The 19466-nt window shown below is 40.9% G+C and overlaps 1 protein-coding gene across 3 annotated transcripts in view; it reads right to left on the bottom strand.

Moving 5' to 3' along the window:
* Positions 1–8098: 8098 nt before the first annotated feature.
* The window catches only part of MARVELD2 (MARVEL domain containing 2), a 29631-nt gene continuing 18263 nt past the window's right edge, over positions 8099–19466 (bottom strand). For all 3 annotated transcript variants that reach the window (XM_007538035.2, XM_060191245.1, XM_060191244.1), the window contains exons 3-6: positions 18899–19047; positions 18488–18659; positions 13319–13369; positions 8099–10193 (exon numbers count right to left, since the gene is read on the bottom strand). In XM_007538035.2, coding sequence (XP_007538097.1) covers positions 10071–10193; positions 13319–13369; positions 18488–18659; positions 18899–19047 — 495 coding nt within the window. In that variant the 3' untranslated portion in view covers positions 8099–10070. The remainder of the gene's footprint in view (positions 10194–13318; positions 13370–18487; positions 18660–18898; positions 19048–19466) is intronic.

A 19466-nucleotide genomic window follows, 5' to 3' on the forward strand; every position in this document is an offset into this window, starting at 1 on the left:
AGGTATGCAGGTGTTTATCTTTCTCTCCTCATCTCTGTCTTCCCCTCCTCTCTCCATTTCTCTCTGTCCTATCCAAAAACAACGACATCAATAACAACAATAATAACTACAACAATAAAAAACAAGGGCAACAAAAGGAAATAAATCATTTTATTTATTTATTTATTCTCTTTTGTTGCCCTTGTTGTTGTATTGTTGTAGTTATTGGATAGGACAGAGAAATGGAGAGAGGAGGGGAAGACAGAGAGGGGGAGAGAAAGATAGACACTTGTAGACTTGCTTCACCACTTGTGAAGTGACTCCTTTGCAGGTGGGGAGCCTGGGCTTGAACTGGGATCCTTACATCGGTTTTTGCGCTTTGCGCCACCTGCGCTTAACCTTTTTTTAAAAAATTTATTATAAATAATTTTAAAAAATAATAAAGCATTCTTTAGGCCATAATATCTGAAAACTTCTCTAGTCTAGACAACATCAAAGACATAAAGATTCAAGAATCCCAGAAGGTCCCAAACAGAATTAACCCAGACTTAAAGACACCAAGACACATCATATTTAGAATGGAAAGGAATAAGGATAAAGAAAGGATCCTGAAGGCTACAAGAGAAAAACAAAGAGTCACCTACAAAGGAAAACCCATAAGATTAGCAGCAGACTTCTCCATACAAACACTACAGACCAGAAGAGAATGGCAAGATATCTATTGAGTGCTCAATGAGAAAGGCTTTCAACCAAGAATACTATATCCTGCTAGACTGTCATTCAGACTAGATGGAGGCATCAAAACCTTTTCAGACAGGCAACAGTTGAAGGAATCAACTATCACCAAGTCTGCCCTGAAAGAAGTTCTGAAAGGTCTTCTATAAACAGTCAGACCATCATAAATAGGACATATATCAGAACACTCTAAAACTCTTTAAGAATGGCGTTAAAATATCTTCAATCTTTGATATCAATAAATGTTAATGGCCTGAATTCACCTATTAAAAGATACAGAGTAGGAAGATGGACCAGAAAACACAACCCAACAATATGTTGTCTAGAGGAAACTCACCTAACTCAGCAAGACAAACACAGACTTAAAGTGAAAGGATGGAAAACTATCATACAAGCCAATGCCCCACAAAAAAGGGCAGGAACAGCTATTCCCATATCTGACATGATAGACTTTAAAATAGAAAGATTTAAAAAGATAGGAATGGACACTACTTAATGCTCAGAGGATCAGTCAATCAAGAGAACTTAACAATTAGTAACATCTATGCACCCAATGAGAAGCCATCTAAATACATCAAACTTCTACTGAAGGAGCTACAGCAATATATTAACAGTAACACAGTCATAGTAGGGGACTTCAACACCCCACTCTCTCAACTTGACAGATCATCCAGGAAGAAAGTCAATAAAGACATAAGGGAGCTAAATAAAGAGATAGATAAACTAGAACTATTGTACATTTTCAGAGTCATTCATCCCAAGAAACAGGAATACACATTTTACTCAATTCCACATGGGTCATTCTCAAGTTTAGACCATATGTTAGGCCACAAAGACAGCATCAGAAAATTCAAGAGCATTGAAATCATCCCAAGCATCTTCTCATACCACAGTGGAATTAAACTAACACTTAACAATCAACAAAAGATTAGTAACAGTCCCAAAACGTGGAAGCTCAACAATACACTTCTTTAACAACTTCTGGGTCAAAGAGAAAATAAAGGAAGAAATCAAAATGTTTCGAGACTTCAATGAAAATGAAGACACAAGCTATCAAAATATTTGGGACACATATAAGGCAGTACAGAGAGGGAAGTTCATAGCTATACAAGCACACATTAGGAAACAAGAAAAAGCACAAATAAACAGCCTGATTGCACATCTTAATGCCCTAGAAGAAGAACAACAAAGGAACCCTAAAGCAACCAGAAGGACAGAAATCACTAAACTTAGGGCAGAAATCAATAACATTGAAAATAAGAAAACCATACAAAAGATCAACAAAAGTAAATGTTGGTTCTTCGAAAGAGTGAACAAAATTGACAAACCTTTAGCCAGACTCACAAAACAAAAAAAGGGAGAAGACCCAAATAAATCAGATACTAAATGAAGGAGGAGATATCACAGCAGACACCGCAGAAATTCAACATATCATGAGAGGCTTCTATGAACAACTATATGCCACCAAGCTAGAGAACCTGGAAGAAATGGACGATTTCCTAGATACCTACCAACTTCCAAAACTAAGTAAAGAGGAAGTGGATAACATGAACAGGTCCATCACAGCTAATGAAATTGAAACAGTTATCAAAAATCTCCCCAAAAATAAAAGTCCTGGACCAGATGGTTTTACAAATGAATTTTACAAAACCTTCAAAGAAGAACTAATACCTCATCTTCTTTTTTTTTAATATTTATTTTATTTTATTTATTCCCTTTCGTTGCCCTTGTTGTTTTGTTGTAGTTATTATTGTTGTTGTCATTGTTGGATAGGACAGAGAGAAATGGAGAGAGGGAGGGGAAGACAGAGAGGAGAAGAGAAAGACAGACCTGCTTCATGGCCTGTGAAGCGACTCCCCTGCAGGTGGGGAGCCGGGGTTCGAACCGGGATCCTTATGCCGGTCCTTGTGCTTTGCGCCACCTGCGCTTAGCCCGCTGCGCTACAGCCTGACTCCCATACCTCTTCTTTTTTTTAAAAAGTCTTACAGAAGATTGAAGAGACTGGAATACTTCCTTCCACCTTTTATGAAGCCAACATCACTCTAATACCAAAAGCAGACAGGGACACAACCAAAAAAGAAAACTACAGACCTCTGATGAACATAGATGCGAAAATATTGAACATAATTCTAGACAACCGGATACAGCAGTATATCAAAAAGATTGTTCATCATGACCAAGAAATACAGGAAGGGCAATAGAGAGAGAAGCTGCTGGGAGCTGTGGATTTATTGTGTATCCACCAAGCCCCTGCTAGTAAAAACAAAGAGCAATAAAATACAAGAATGAGGTCTCAGAGTTTAATTCCTGCCATCACATGTACCAGATTGGTGCTTTTTTTCTCATTCTCCCCCTCTCTCTGATCACTAATAAATAAATAAATCTTTAAAAAATATATCTGTGGACTTGGAGGTGATATAGTGGATAGAGCAGCTGGACTACCAAGAACGAAGTCCTGTGCTTGATCCCTGGTATCACAAACCAGAGTGATATTCTGATCCTCTCCCTCTCCCTCTCCCTCCCTCTCTTTCTCTCTCCTTCTCATGTTAATAAACTAAACACTTTAAAATAACACACATACAAATATATTTAGATAGAGACTGAGAGAGTGAAAGATATCACAGCTTCCTTCAATGTAGTAGGGGCTGGGTTTGAGCCTGGGTCACGCCCATAGTAAGGCAGTGCAGTGAGTTCTCTCATAGGTCATACAGATATTCCTACTAATGAAACCTTAATTGATCATACAAGCAAACAAACAAAAATTATGGCTGAAGACCTTCATAAGGTGGGCTCAAACCTGGGTCTTTGTGCTTCGTATTATATGCGCTTTACCCAGTGAACCACAGCCGGCCCCCTGCTTTACAATATCATTTCAGGTACTTCTTACTCACCCAGTTTCATTAGTTCCACCACACAGATTCAGCCTAGACCTGACTTGTACTCCTCACTCTTTCCACTATACAATACAAACATCACTAACTGAAAAAACAATGACACTATACCTCAATTGTATTAAAATGTCATGGAAAACATAAAACTGTTTATTGTGCAGCCAGGAAGTGGTACAGTGTTAGAACTAAGGACTTGCTAGTGTGATGTCCTGAGTTGTTTCCAGCATTGCATATGCCAAAGTAATACTAGGGGCTGAAGGAAAATAAATACTGCATACTATCACTCATGGATGGGACCTAAGAAAGAAAATAAGTAATAATACAGGTGAAGCCTTAAGAGACTTTGGCCTTTTGCAACAGATACAGGAACTCAGAAGGATCACAGAAGAGTGAAGTGGGGTTTGGGACTCAGTGACCTATGGCACAGGATGGTTGGGTGAAGGGTGAGGTGTAGTGACACCCATCTTGGGGAAATGTAAAAATGCACTCCTGTGAAAACAATCATGTAAATCAATGTCTTCTCAGTAAAGTGACTGAAGAAATAATCTGACATTCTCTCTAGCTTTCATAAATAAATAAATATGTGTGTGTGTGCAATAACTCCAGGGTTATTGCTGGGATTCCGTGCCTGCACTATGAATCTACTACCCTTGGAGGCCATTTTTTTCCTTTTTGTTGTCCTTGTTGTTTAATCGTTGTTGTTATTGTTATAGGACGGAGAGCAATGGAGAGAAGAGGGGAAGACAGAGAGGGGGAAGAAAGATAGACACCTGCAGACCTGCTTCACCACCTGTGAAATGAACCCCCTGCAGGTGGGGAACCAAGGGCTATAACTAGGATTCCTACTCGGGTCCTTGCACTTCATGTCATGTGCGCTTAACCCATTGCGCTACTGCCCGGCCCCCAAATAAATACATATAATATATATATATATATATATATATATATATATACACACATACATATATATTTTAAGATTTATTTATTCATGAGAAATGATAGGAGAGAGAAAGAACCAGACATAACTCTGTGATGTACATGTGTATGTGTATATGTGCTGCCGGGGATTGAACTCAGGACATCATGCTTGAGAGTCTAGTCCCTTAGCCACTGCGCCACTTCCCGGACCACAATATATGTATTTTTTTACCTCCAGGGTTATTGCAGGGGCTCGGTTCAGGCACCACGAATCCACTGGTCCTGGTGGCTATTTTTTCCCTTTTTGTTGCCCTTGTTGTTGTCGCCATTGATGTTGTTGCTGGATAGGACAGAGAAATGGAGAGAGGAGGGGAAGACAGAGATGGGGAGAGAAAGACGCCTGCAGACCTGCTTTACTGCTTGTGAAGTGACCCCCCCCCCCTACAGGTGGGGAGCCCGGGCTCGAGCAGTCATCCTTGCGCTGGTCCTCGTGCTTCGTGCCATGTGCACTTAACCGGCTGCACTACCTCCCGACCCCCTAAATAATTTTTTTTATAGCCACAAGGGTTATTGCTGGTACTTGATGCCTGCATGATGAATCCACCGTTCCTAGCAGCATTTTTTTAAAAAAAAAATTAATTTAAATGTTTTCATCGAACAGAGAGAAATTGAGAAGGAAGGGGGTGGGGGGGATAAAGAGAGACAGATACCTGCAGTACTTGTTTCACTGCTTGTGAAGCTATGCCCCTGCAGGTGGGGAGTGGGGCTCAAGCCCAGGTCCTTGCACATGGTAACATATGCACTTGACCAGGTGCACCACCACCCAGTCCCCATAAATATTTAAAAAAACATATATACTCACAGTTTGAGAGGTGGTGCAGTAGCCTAGAACTTTGGACCTAAAAGCCTGAGGTCTTGAATTCAATCCCTAGCCATCACAAGTGCCGGAGTACTGCTCTAGTCCTTTCCTGTTAATAATAATACCCTATAGATTTATATAAAAATCGGTCTATTTGGGGGTAGGGCGGTAGCGCAGCGGGTTAAGCGCACATGGCGTAAAGCGCAAGGACCGGCTTAAGGACACCTGTTCCCCACCTGCAGGGGAGTCACCTCACAGGCGGTGAGGCAGGTCTGCAGGTGTCTGTCTTCCCCTCCTCTCTCAATTTCTCTCTGTCCTATCCAACAGTGAACAACATCATCAACAATAATAACCACAACAAGGCTACAACAACAAGGGGAACAAAAGGGGGAAAAATGGCCTCCAGGAGCAATAACTCTGGAGGCAAAAAAAAAAAAAATCAGTTTATTTTTATTGAGATAAGACAAAAAGAGAAATATGAATACCAGATGATTTCACTCATAGGTAGAACTTAAACTGGGAGAGGGGAAACACAGTAAAATTTGAACTGGGTGTGATGTATTGCACCAAAGCAAAGGACTCTGGGGAAGATAAAGAGGGAGAGAGACAGAGAGACACCTGCACTGCAGCACTGCTTCACCACTCGTGAAGCTTTCCCCCTGCAGGTAGGGACCAGGGGCTTGAAACTGGGTCCTTAAATAATGTAATATGTGCGTTTAACCAGATGTACCATTGCCTGGCCCCCACAATAGCTTTTCTTCTGTTGTCTATCATTTGAACATTGGAATAATTCAGTGTAGGCTTGCCACAAAAACCATTTTCTAGAAATGCATACAATAAACATGTACTTTCCTTTCAAGCCCTGCATTTTCAGTCAGATGTTAAATAGTAACTTCAGGGTCTTACCTGTTTCATCCACTTTTGTTTCTTCAATGAGTGTTTGCATAAATGCAAATAGATGAAGTTTTCAAGTTTTAGATATGCTTTCATATTAAATTTTGAATTATAAGATATGCTGAAGCCAACATTTTTTTCATTTACTTATTCCCTTTTGTTGCCCTTGTTTTATTGTTGTTGTTATTATTGATGTTGTCATTGTTGGATAGGAGAGAAATGGAGAGGCGGGGAAGACAGAGAGGGGGAGAGAAGCACACCTGCAGACTTGCTTCACTGCCTGTGAAGCGACTCCCCTGCAGGTGGGGAACCAGTGGCTCGAACCAGGATCCTTGTGCCAGTCCTTGAGCTTTAGTGCCACCTGCACTTAACCACTGCGCTACCGCCTGACTCCCATATTTATTTCTAAGTCTCTTAACTTTCAAAGGTGGGTACTTGGAGGTGAACTGTGTCCTCCCCAAAACAGTATCTATCTTGAAGCTCTAACCTCTGGCACCAGATAATGTAATCTTAATTGAAAATAGGAGTGTTTGCAGAGGTGGTTAATCAAGGTAAAGTCATTCTGAGAGGGTAAGTTCCTAATGCAGTATCACTGGTTCCCTTATAAGAACATGGCATGTGAAAACAGCAACACAGGAAGAAATTCATGTGAGGATGGAGGATTGATCATGATACAAATACTAGCCAAGGACTGTCAGGGATTGCCAGCAAATCACCAAGCAACTGGGAAGAGGCAAGGAAAGATTCCTCTTCAGACTTGGAGTGGACCTTGGTCCTTTGGATAAATACATCTCAGACTTCTAGTCTGAAGAACTATGAGGCAATGAAGAATTGTTGGTTGGGTCTGGCAAAATAGCTCAGATAGTGTGTTGCTTTGCCATGCACAAGACCCAGGTTTGAGCCTGGCTCCCACCACATTGAAGAAAGCTTTGTTGCTATGGTCACTTTCACACTCTCTCTCTCTGCCTCTAATTTAAAAAAAAATTCTTTTGGATAGAAATAGAGCAATTTAGAGGGAAGGGAGACACATAAAGGGAGGGAGGGAGGTATATCTGCAGTACTGCTTCACTGCTTGTGAAATTTCCTCCCCCAGGGACTTCACCCTGGGTCGTTGCACATGTGCTCAACCAGCTGTGTCACTTCCCGGCCCCTCTACTTTTTTTTCCTTTTCGTTGCCCTTGTTGTTTACCGTTGTTATTATTGTTGTTGTTATTGCTGTCATTGTTGGATAGGACAGAGAGAAATGGAGAGAGGAGGGAAAGACAGAGAGGGGGAGAGAAAGATAGACACCTGCAAACCTGCTTCACCACTTGTGAAGCAACTTCCCTGCAGGTGGGGAGCTGGAGGCTCAAACTGGGATCCTTATGCGGGTCCTTGCACTTTACACCATGTGCACTTAACCCATTGTGCCACCGCCCAGCTCCCCCCCCCCCTTTTAATTGATACCAGGGTTATCACTGGGGTTTGGTGGTAGCACTACAAATCCATCACTCCCAATACCCACCCCCCCCCCTTCTGAGAAAGAAAAAGGACAGAGAGAAATTGAGAGGGGGTGGGGAGATAGTAAAGGAGAAAAAGATAGACCTGCTTCACTGTTCTTGAAGTGTCCCCCCCCACAGGTGGGGAGTGGGGGTTTGATCGTGGGTCCTTGTGCATAATATGTGTAGTCAACCAGGTGCACCAATGGAATTTGTTGCTTTAAGTCACTCATTTTGTAGTACTTTGTTACAGCAGTTTTGAGGAAACCAATACAGTGGCTTTAACTTTGAATTCTTATAAAAAATGGGGGAGGAGGAGGAAAGACTGAGTCATCTGAACACCATTACCTACAGGCTCCAGTTTATTTTTGATAATCAGAAATATTATCCAGAACATGTCCAGTCAACACAGAAATGCCAGAAAAGCAAACTATGAGGAGCTGTCTGAAAACAGGCAATTGGCATTTTACTATGCCTGAGCATTCACATAAACACTAAAAAAAAAAAAAATCAGTATTACATCATGTTTTTTTTCCCAGAGATTAGCATTTACAAATACAGTAAAAAAGTTTTACACAGTTAAATTTTCTCAACACTTCAGTTAAATATTAACTGTCCACTTTATACCAAAAAGGTGACATTTCATCTTTTCCTAAGCACTAGAGTGAAATGTGAACAAGGGATCCCAATATAGAAAACAGAAATTAAGCTATTGTAGATGAGGGGCTTCTAGAGGAAGCCCACACTTCCTAGTGTCACCTCTTAAAATTCATAGGACAACAAGCACAATCAGCACCACAGAACTGAAATGTTAGCAATAAACCCCTAGGTAAGATTTCATTGACACAGAAAAACTAAGTTCTTTCATTAACCAACATTTTTTAAGCCATTCTTTTTCTTTGGTTTCATCATTTCTGAAAATCTTTTAAGCAATGAATGGCAACATATTAGGCAAAAGTCATATTGCTGCACTTCAGAGATTATTTACAAGGTAGATGCTGCTACAGAATTAATAGCACTGATTTTTTTAAAGGCTGTTTATATTTAAAAAAAAAAAAAGATAACATCTACTGAATAAAATCTCAGTCAAGATAACAAGTGGAAGGTAAAGCACCCCCATAAACCAAAGGGTGATTCCAAGTAAATGTGACATCATGGAGTCTTAAGATGAACATCCCAGTGGGAGAGGAAAGACAACAGGATTAACACTATCTTTTATTTGATGTATACAGGAATGGCAGGGGTGTGGGGGCATGGAGGTATATGCACAGTGAGACTGATTAAAGTTAAGGGCTGTGCTGAACCTCAAAGGGCACAGAAGCATCTACTTAAGGTCACACCTGGTAAGTTATTAATAGCACAAAATATCTTTATGGGACACATGGCCTTCTGGTTAGCTAGTTGGGCTTTCTATTAAAAATCTTTTCTCAATTATTCTGATTAGTTTATTCACTACACAAACAATTCTATTCATTTCCGAAACACTAATGTGGCACTAATAGGGATAGCACTCTTAGTGCTATCAATATTAATTCTTTTAATCCTTATAACACCCCCATAAGATAGGGACTATCAGGGAGTCAGGCAGTAGTGCAGCGGGTTAAGCGCATGTGGCGCAAAGCACAAGGAATGGCATAAGGATCCCAGTTCGAGCCCCCAGCTCCCCACCTGTAGTGAAGCAGGTCTTCAGGTGTCTTCCTCTCCTCTCTCTATTTCTCTCTGTCCTATCCAACAACAACGACATCAATAACTACAACAATGAAACAAGGGCAACAAAAGGGAATAAATAAATATTTAAAAAAAGATAGGGACTATCATTAACCTCTTTTATAGGTGAAGACATAGGTACAGAGAGATGATGAGACTTGCCCAAGATCACATGGCTTGAACATACTGATCTGGCTCTCAAATTCCTATCAATGGAAGCAATTACATCTTGGACTAGGAAGAAAAATGTGTCCACAAAAAATCCTAGAAACTTGTCTGAGTAAAAAAGGAAAAAGTTGCACCAGGGTTGATACTCTATAGGGATCCAAAGTCACTTTTCATTTTGACAAAGGTTGATAAATATGAAAGCATATACATGAATACCGCACATATTCCATTCTTGGGTGGGGGGAAGGCCTTATTAAATCTCAATCTATTTTGGAATGTTTTAGTAAAATCACACTGTTTTAACACTATGTGCCAGTTAACCAACCAGAAATGGACTCAGCTTTTCCCTCTGAGACTAGAACAAAAAAGTCAGTAAATAAATATTAAGTCTGATACTAAAAAAAAAAAAAAAAAAAAAAAAAAAGTGGTTTCAGACCAGGTTTAAGAGTAATCTTGCACATCCCAATTCATCACTTTATCATACTCTTGAATTCGTTGTTTTATGTGAGAAAGTTTATTCTTTAAGTATTCACAGCGTTCCTTTTTTTCCAGAAATGTAGGATCCTGGAAAAGAAACAATAATTATTTCAATCTCTGGTTTCCCTCAGCAAAGAATAGAACTATATATTATTTCTTCCAAAGTAATTCTTCATAGCACATTCTCTTGCAGTTAAATCCAGTCTGCCTACATAAGAATAACACTTAAGGGGCTGGGTGGTGGCACACCTGGTAGAGTACATACATCATAGTGTGCAAGGAACCTGCTTCGAGCCCCTGGTCCCCACTTGCAGGGGGTAGGAGGGCTTCATGAACACTGAAGCAGTGCTGCAGGTGTCTCTCTTTCTCTCTCCTTCTCTGTTTACTCGTTTCCCTCTGACTTTATTCAAAACAATAAAATGAATAAAGTAAAAGAAAGAAAATACTAAAAAAAATGAAAATAACAGGCACTATATTTTGTGTGTGTAAACTTTACTTTTTATAAGTTTTAGCTCCTAGAAAGAGCTGAGGTACCTTAAATGTCTCAGTTCTCTAAATACTGCAGTTTAGTGGCCTCGATACATAAATAGCAGTAAAGATTAATAAAAAGCTGCCTCCAGTCTTAGTTACAGGTGCTAAGGACAGTGTTAGAAACATGTAAAGTAACCTAAGCTTTTGAAGAAGTGTGGGTGGAGTTCGTATTGTTGTTCACTTCCTAGGCTGCCAAATCTGGACACAGCAGAATCTACTCAGAACAGAGGTGAGAAGAAAGGCATCCGGTAGCCTCCTATGTCCCGTCACAAGAAGAATCTTAGGGGAGGCAGTGGTGCACCTGGCTGAAACCATATGTTACAATAATCAAGGACCTGGTTTCAGGCTTCTGGTCCCCCACCTGCAGTGGAAAGCTTCATGAATGATAAAGCAGTGTAGCAGGTGTTTTCTTTCTCTCTGTCCCTCTATATCTCCCCCTTCCCTATCAATTTTTCTGTCTCTTTCCAAAATAAATACACCATATGTATATAGTATTTTAAAAAATATCAGACGAGAGCTGGAGAGATAGCATGATGGTTATACAAAAACATTTTTTGCTATTCTCAACTCTGACAGCATCTTCCCAGACTATATATATATATATATATATATATATATATATATATATATATATATATATATATTCATTTATTGGACAGGGACAGCCAGAAGTTGAGAAAGAAGGGTGTGATAGGAAGGGAGAGAGAGAGACAGAGAGAGAGAGAGAGAGACCTGAAGCCTTGCTTCACCACTCACAAAGCTTTCCCCTTGCAGGTGGGGACCAGGGGCTCTAACCCAGGTCTTTGTGCACTGTAACATGTGCAATCAACCAGGTGCGCCACCACCTGGGTCCCACCCAGACAATATTTTTAGACTGCCTCCATGTAAAAATTACCAGTCATGGGCCCCTAGGAAGATACTTAAAATACACTTCCTAATCTCTTTTTCACCCTAAAATTCCTATCTCTACCTGCTCAATTCTTACTTTTTGGTTTCTGTTTATTAAACATTTTGTCCTGCTTTATCTCTTACCGCCTAAAAGCCACCAAGTTGCAGATGCTACTATGATTTCATCCTGAACTCCCTGGGCAAATGACTTCACCAATGTGTCCTAGAACCTCACCTCTCTATAGCCCTTCGAACTAGGGAAAGATAGAAACAGGCTGGCGGTATGGATCAACCTGCCAATGTCCATGTCCACCAGAGAAACAATTGCAGAGGTTAAACCTTCCACCTTCTGCACCCCATAAAGAATTGGGGGGGGGACGACGACTATGCAGTGGCACACCTAGCTGAGTGTACCTGTTAAAATGCACAAGGACCCAGGTTCAAGACCCCAGTCCCCACCTGTAAGCGAAAACAGAAGAAAAAGGACATTTAGAAGTAGTAGGTGTGACTTAGAAAGGAAGAGAAGGCAGGACCTTAGAAAAAAATTGAGCAAGTGTGTATAAATATATAGAGATAGCTATATAAATAATAGTCAACCTATATTTGTGATCTTGGGAGAACTAATGCAGTTTCCAGACAACATCTAGTGTGTTCAGGGTGGTATGGCCATAGATGCAGTTTCCAATGGAGGGAATGGGGGACACAGAACTCTGGTGGTGGAAAAGGTATAGAATTATACCCGTGTTATCTTGTAGTTTTGTAAATAAATATTAAATCACTAATTAAAAAATACTTTCATGTCTGAGAAACCAAATGTCCCAAGTTCAATCCCCAGCACTATCATAAGTCAGAGCTGAGCAGTGCTCTGGAAGAAGAAAAATAAATTCCAGATGATCTCACACATAGGTGAGATTTAAGAAACAAGGGTTGGTTCAATACCCTGCACCACTATAAGTCAGAACTGAGCAGTGCCCTGTTTCAAAAAAAAAAAAAAAAAAAAAAGGGAAAACCCAGGGTGGAGCATTAATAAACTGTGGCCTATTTCAGTTGATCCAAGAATTTAAAAGGGGAAATTGGGGATTAGGGGTGTTAGGAGGCTGGGGGTGGGATGGGGAACTCTGTGCTCTATGGTGCAATGAGATGGCAATCTGTCTGTGGGTGAGAAGTATGGATATCAATTCTAGGGGAGAACTGAGACTGTACACCTGTGACAGCAATGGTATTTTGAAAAAAAATTATTTCATGAATATCTATCTATCTGTCTGTCTATCTGTGTGTGTCTATATATATATATATATATATATATATGGAGAGAGAGAGAGAGAGAGAGAAAGCAAGGGGGAAGCCAAAGCATTGCTCTAGTACATGCAAGTGCTCAGGGTCAAACTAGGAACCTCAGGCATGCAAGTCCCATAATGTTTCAGTTGAACTATTTTCCCAGCTGCACAACAGCAGTCTTGTGAAACAATATTTCTTCCATTTCAAAAACAGAAATACAAAAACAAAACAAAAATTTATCTGGCTAAAAGTGTCTGAAGACTATCAGTTGTCACCCACTGTACTTGTATTTGAAGAAGTAAATCATGGGAGTAAATCATGCAGTGGGTTAAGCACAAGTGGTGCAGCAGGTCTGCAGGTGTCTATCTTTCTCTCCCCCTCTCTGTTTCCCTTCCTCTCCATTTCTCTCTGTCCTATCTAACAACGACAACACCAATAACAAAACAACAATAAAAAACAAGGGCAACAAAAAGGAATAAATAAATATTAAAAAAGAAGTAAATCAATTTACTCACATTCTTTTTTTTCTTAAACTCTTCATGAATTCTTGAAATTCTCCTGTGTTCCTAAAAGTAATATATTGATATTTGAATTGAATCACTTGAATTAACTCAAATCACATCTCAAGACAGTCTCTAAACATACTAGGATTTAGAATAGAAAAAAATTTTTACGTAAGACAACAGTGAAAATATCCATGTGCAAAAAAAATTCAATTCACTGGATAATTATTATCGGCCAGTTAACAAGAGAGAAGCACTTCTGGGGGGATTCTGAGAAATGAATGAGCATGACTGGCAGACCCCAGGCTATGGCAAATCTCAGTTCCTGCAAAGAAGTTAACTTCTGTGATACAATGACTATTTCTACATTAAAAAAAAAAAATTTATTTATTTTCCCTTTTGTTGCCCTTGTTTTTTATTGTTGTTGTTATTGCTGTCATTATTGTTGGATAGGACAGAGAGAAATGGAGAACGGAGGGGAAGACAGAGAGGGGGAGAGAAAGATAGACACCTGCAGACCTGCTTCACCGCTTGTGAAGCGAACCCCCTGCAGATGGGGAGCCAGGGGCTCGAACCAGGATCCTTAATGTCGGTCCTTGTGCTTTGCGTCACATATGCTTAACCCGCTGTGCTACCGCCGGACTCCCAACTATTTCTACTTTTAGACAAGGCCAGGAAGAGATAGTAAGAACAACCGTGTGTGGGAGTTGGGTGGTAGCTCAGTGGGTTAAGCGCATGTGGCGCAAAATGCAAGGACCAGCATAAGGATCCTTGTTCGAGCCCCCGCCTCCCCAGCTGCAGGGGAGTCACTTCACAGGCAGTGAAGCAGGTCTTCAGGTGTCTCTCTTTCCCCCTCCTCTCTCCATTTCTCTCTGTCCTGTCTAACAATGATGACATCAATAACAACAACAAGAACTACAACAACAGTACAAAATAACAAGGGCAACAAAAGGGAAAATAAATATATTTTTAAAAAAAGGAATAATTGTGCGTGTGTGGGGGGGGGTCAGGTGGGAGCTGTGACCATGTAAAGTGACCTCAGACCAACAGGGATGCAGGTGTTATACAGGTTCCTGTGCTGACTATGAATATCATGGACACCAGATCAGATTGATGGAGCTTGCAGTTAACAGAATTTATATACTTTTCCCATATTTGGGAGCTACTCTCTTTCTTGATCCAGCTTTCAAGTCCTATTCCCAACTCTGACATCATCTTCCTAGCCAATACTTTTAGCCCACCTGCATGTTACATGTGAGGCTCAGGCAAAAATTAGTAAAGTCATGGGTCCTTATTATATCCAAAACAGACTTTCTAGCTTCTTCTAACATAAAGACCCCAAATTTTACCTGCTATATTCTTACCTATAGGTTCCTGATTATTAAACAATTTGTTCTGCTTTATATATTAATGCTTTTCAGCCACCAAGTTGCAGATGCTACTATGATGCCAACCTGACTTCCCTGAGCAGATGACCTCACCAATGTGTCCTGGAACCCCACCTCACCAGAGCCCTACCCCAGCTGGGAAATATAGAAACAAGCCAGGGCTATGAATCAACCTGTCAGTGCCCAAGTCCAGCAGAGAAGCAATTATAGAAGCCAAATCTCCCACCTTCTGCACCCCATAACAATCCTGGGTTCATACTAGAGCGATAAAAACTAAGGACCCTTCCAATGGAGGGGGAGGGATGTGGAACTCTGGTGGTGGGAACTGTATAGACTTGTACCCTTCTTGTCCCACAATCTTATTGATCATTAGGAAATCACTAAAAAAAGAAAAAAGTCCACTAGGAGTAGTGGACTCACCAAGTAGGCATCAAGTCTTGGCAAAAAAAAAAAAAAAAAGGAATAAGAAAAATTCATATAGTCATACCACAATGAAATATTCCACAAGGAAAAGACATATAGTACTGATTCTTATTATATATGAACCTTGAAAACATCATGCTAAGTTTTGTTTTACCTCTAGGGTTATTGCTGGGGCTTGGTGCCTGCACTATGAATCCACTGCTCCTGGAGGCCATTTTTTCCCATTTTGTTGCCCTCGTTGTTGCGCTTGTTGTAGTTGTTACTATTATTGTTGTCATAGCTGTTGTTGTTAGATAGGACAGAGAGAAATCGAGAGAGGAGGGGAAGACAGAGAGGAGGAGAGAAAGACAGACACCTGCAGACCTGCTTCACCGCCTGTCATGCGACTCCCTGCAGGTGGGGAGCTGGGGGCTTGAACTGGGATCCTTAAGCTGGCCCTTGCACTCTGCGCCATGTGCGCTCAACCCACTGCACTACTGCCCAGCCCCCTTATGCTAAGTTTTAATAAAATCATACACAAGATTGTAGGGAAATTGTGAGGATGTGGTTGAGCTTGGCAGGCACTTGACTTAAGGGGACATCCATCCTGTCAGTCTCTCTCTACTGAGAGGTCGAGCAAGGAGGGACAAAACCCCCCAAGGTTTGCTTCATCTTATCAGACTCCCTGCCTCACAAAGCACCCTGCATTCCTGATACTATGGCCTGCTCCCTTATTATCTACGTAATCGTTGTTTTGCCTAAAAGATCCCCACCTATTCCATTCCTTTGATCTATCTTCTTTCTACCCTCAAGATCCTCCCTGCCTGCAGGGTATTATTTATCCTACCAGTTAAAACCCTCACAACAGTTGCTAAGGAAGTTCCTACCTTTCCAGTCCCTTTTTGCCTTCCTCTGCCCCTTTCACAACCACTTCTGTTTCCGACATGTCACTTCTGGTCTGACTCTTAAAAGCCTTGGCTCTCTGATCAATAGAGAACTGAATTGCCTTGCCACCATGAGCTCTGTTCCTGAACCATCTCTCTCGAGTCATTGACTGAATAGCAGCCCAGGTTGGCTCAGGTTGTGTTCTCTCCTACCCAGGGAGTACACGCCCGAGAAGAGGCATCCCCACATTAGCCCCACTCAAGATAACATATTAAATCATTTCTTTTTTTCTTTTTCTTTCTTTTTTTTTTTTGAGCGAAGAGGGAACACAAATCTTTATTTGTGCTGGCACCTCAGAGTTGGGTGCTAGAGAAGCAGGTTGGGCCACGTGGAGGTAGCGAAAATGGCCACCTCACGCAGTAACCTTTCCTGCGTCTGAACACCGAAGTGAAGCACTGGCAAGAGAGCAAGGTGCGGAAGAAGAAGGGCTTTTATAGGAGCAGCTTTCGCGAGAATGAGAAGGGGGAGGAGGAACCGTAGCACTCCAGGATAGGATAATAACTCTCATGAGAATGGGAAGGGGGAGGAGTGACCAAAGCACTCCAAATATCGCAGGAAAATAGACAATGTCCTGAGGGCACAACATGGCGAAACAGGCACTCCGAGACTGTCCCAACTCTAGTGGGAACTAGCAGTAGCCTGAGGGGACAACATGGCAGATGTGACTGCATCTGCACAATATCCCAGCAATTGGATACAAAGCACTTCAATTATATTAACTGAATGATAATTCTTTTTTAAAAAAATTTTTTATATTTATTTATTTTCCTTTTTGTTGCCCTTGTTTTTTATTGTTGTTGTAGTTATTATTGTTGTTGTTACTGATGTTGTTGTTGGATAGGACAAAGAGAAATGGAGAGAGGAGGGGAAGACAGAGAGGGCGAGAGAAAGATAGACACCTGCAGACCTGCTTCACCGCCTGTAAAGCGACTCCCCTGCAGGTGGGGAGCCAGGGGCTCGAACCGGGATCCTTATGTGGGTCCTTGCACTTTGCGACACGTGCACTTAACCCGCTGCACTACCACCTGACTCCCCTGAATGATAATTCTGACCTTGATGATATCAAGTGATTTTCCTAAACACAGATACAGATGGCTATGGCATTTTTACATTTTAAAAAATATCAGAGGTTGAGAAAATGGTCTAACTGGAAGAGCATCAGACTTTTGTGCCTGAGGTTCCCAGTTTGATACTGTATGTATCAGAATAGTGGTCTGGCCTCTCTTTCTTTCTCTCTCCCTCCCTTCCTCTCTCTCTCTCAAAGATTTATTTATATATTGGTTATAGGAGAGACAAAGGAGAAAGAGAGAACCAAATTATCACTCACTCTGGAACACTTGATGCTGGAGCTCAAACTCAGAATCTCATGCTTTTAAGTCCAATGCTCTAGCCACTATGCTACCTCTAAGACTTTTTCTTAAGGTTTATTAATGAGAAAGATAGGAGGAGAGAACCACAGCATCACTGTGGCACAAGTAGGGCTGTGGACTGAACTGACGATCTCATGCTTAAGAGTCCAATGTCATACCACTTCCCAAGTCACTCTCATGTAATAAATAAATAAAGTAAATCTTATATTCAATGGAATACTACTATATATTTTAAAACGGATGATGCTGGCTTCCCTTTGGGACAAAATGAATGGAATTGGAAGTGATTGTGTTTAATTAAATAAGGAGGTGAAATGTGGAGTATAGAGAAATAAAACAGGGGCCAGGCAGTGCCACACCTGGTTAAGTGCTCGCATTACAATGCACAAGGACCCAGGTTCAAGCCTTTGCTCCCACCTGCAGGGGGAACGCTTCATGAATGGTGAAGCAGGGCTGCAGGTGTCTCTCTCACTTTCTATCTCCCCTACCCCTCTCAATTTCTCTCTGTATTCAATAACAAAAATAAATTAATTAAATATTTAAAAAAGAGACATAAAACACATGAACTTGCAAAAAGAAAAGAAAAAAAAATGTAGCCAAACTAAGGGTGTGGTGGCTGCAATGTGGAACTGTACCCCTGTAACCCTATAAACTATTATTAAAGCACTAATAAAAATCACATTAAATTTTTAAAAAGCCACCAGTGTTTAGGATTAGTGAATTAGGGAAGTGAAGGGTGACTATGGGATAACCTCACTCACGTGTGGAATACAGAGAACTTGAAAAAAGAAAAAATATATACATGCAGGCAACCCATATCTTTGACCTTGGGAGAACTATGGAAATTACCATGGTGGGGGAAAGGGGAAACATAGAACTTTGGTGGTGGAAGTGGTGTGAAATTATACTATTATCTTATAACCTTGTAAATCACCATCACAACACATTTTATATATATGTGACTTATTAATTAAATCATTTATATCCTCCTCAACCACCATCACCCTCCCACCAGAAAAAAAAAAAAGCAGCTAGATCTGATGCTTCCTCTTAACCACCCTGCCTCAGACACTGACCTGGTGGTTTTCTGAGCAATGTGGCAATCTGCTGAGCACTGCATCCAGGTCATCAAACTTCCTCAAGACGGCCTGTACCTCTGCAGAGAGCTCTTTGTATTCTGAAAACTGGTCTTGGAACACAGCCTTATAGCGTTCTCGTTCATCATCTGTCTGAATCATAGGGTATTTTCTGAGGGAGAAAAGAAAACCAAGTTTTAATTTTTCTGATAATTCAGATGGATCAGTTTAGCTTATTGGACTTTATATGTACCTTTAATTCAACATACTACTGACACTTCTCAGGCCACAAAGAACACATTACACACAAATGGCTTTAAGCAGAGTATTCATCTGGGAAAAAAAAGAGGAAAATGAAAGGCTCAAATGGAATCTCAACGCCTACTGTGAAGAAGGCTGAGAGGTACTCACGCCATGTAGTCTGGCATCACGATAGGTTTAGGAATGTGACCCGGGGGGATGTGTCCACTCAGGAATTCAGGTTTCATTTTTGTTGTTCTTAATTCTCTGAAATTCACTGCTTGGTCTCTCTGTCTGTCACAGCTGGCGGCCATTTCACACTATAGTTAAGAAGAAAAAGAGGATTCAGTTATGAACAGAGGCAAAAAGAAAACTTCAAATTCATTTTTAGATGAAAATGAGGGAGGGGAAAACAAGAAAAGAAAATGGGAGAGACAGAAGGAAAACAAATAACACCAACTAATATTTCACTTTCAGAATTACATGCTTTATGGGTGGGGAGTTAGCACAATAGTTATGTAAGGAGACTCATGCCTGAGACTCCAAGGCCCTAGGTTCAATTCCCTGTACCACCACAAGCCAGAGCTGAGCAGTGTTCTTGGATGGGGGGATGGGGAAGAATTACACTCTGTATAGTCACAAAGTCATCCTCCATGCTTCTGCAAAAGCTAAAGGGATCACCCTGAAATACAGGAATACTTTGTAGGTCAAACACCAGCAGCTTTTTTATTTATATATC

This window comes from Erinaceus europaeus, chromosome 5 (genome assembly GCF_950295315.1).
Source record: "Erinaceus europaeus chromosome 5, mEriEur2.1, whole genome shotgun sequence".
In the NCBI taxonomy this organism is placed as follows: Eukaryota; Metazoa; Chordata; class Mammalia; order Eulipotyphla; family Erinaceidae; genus Erinaceus; species Erinaceus europaeus.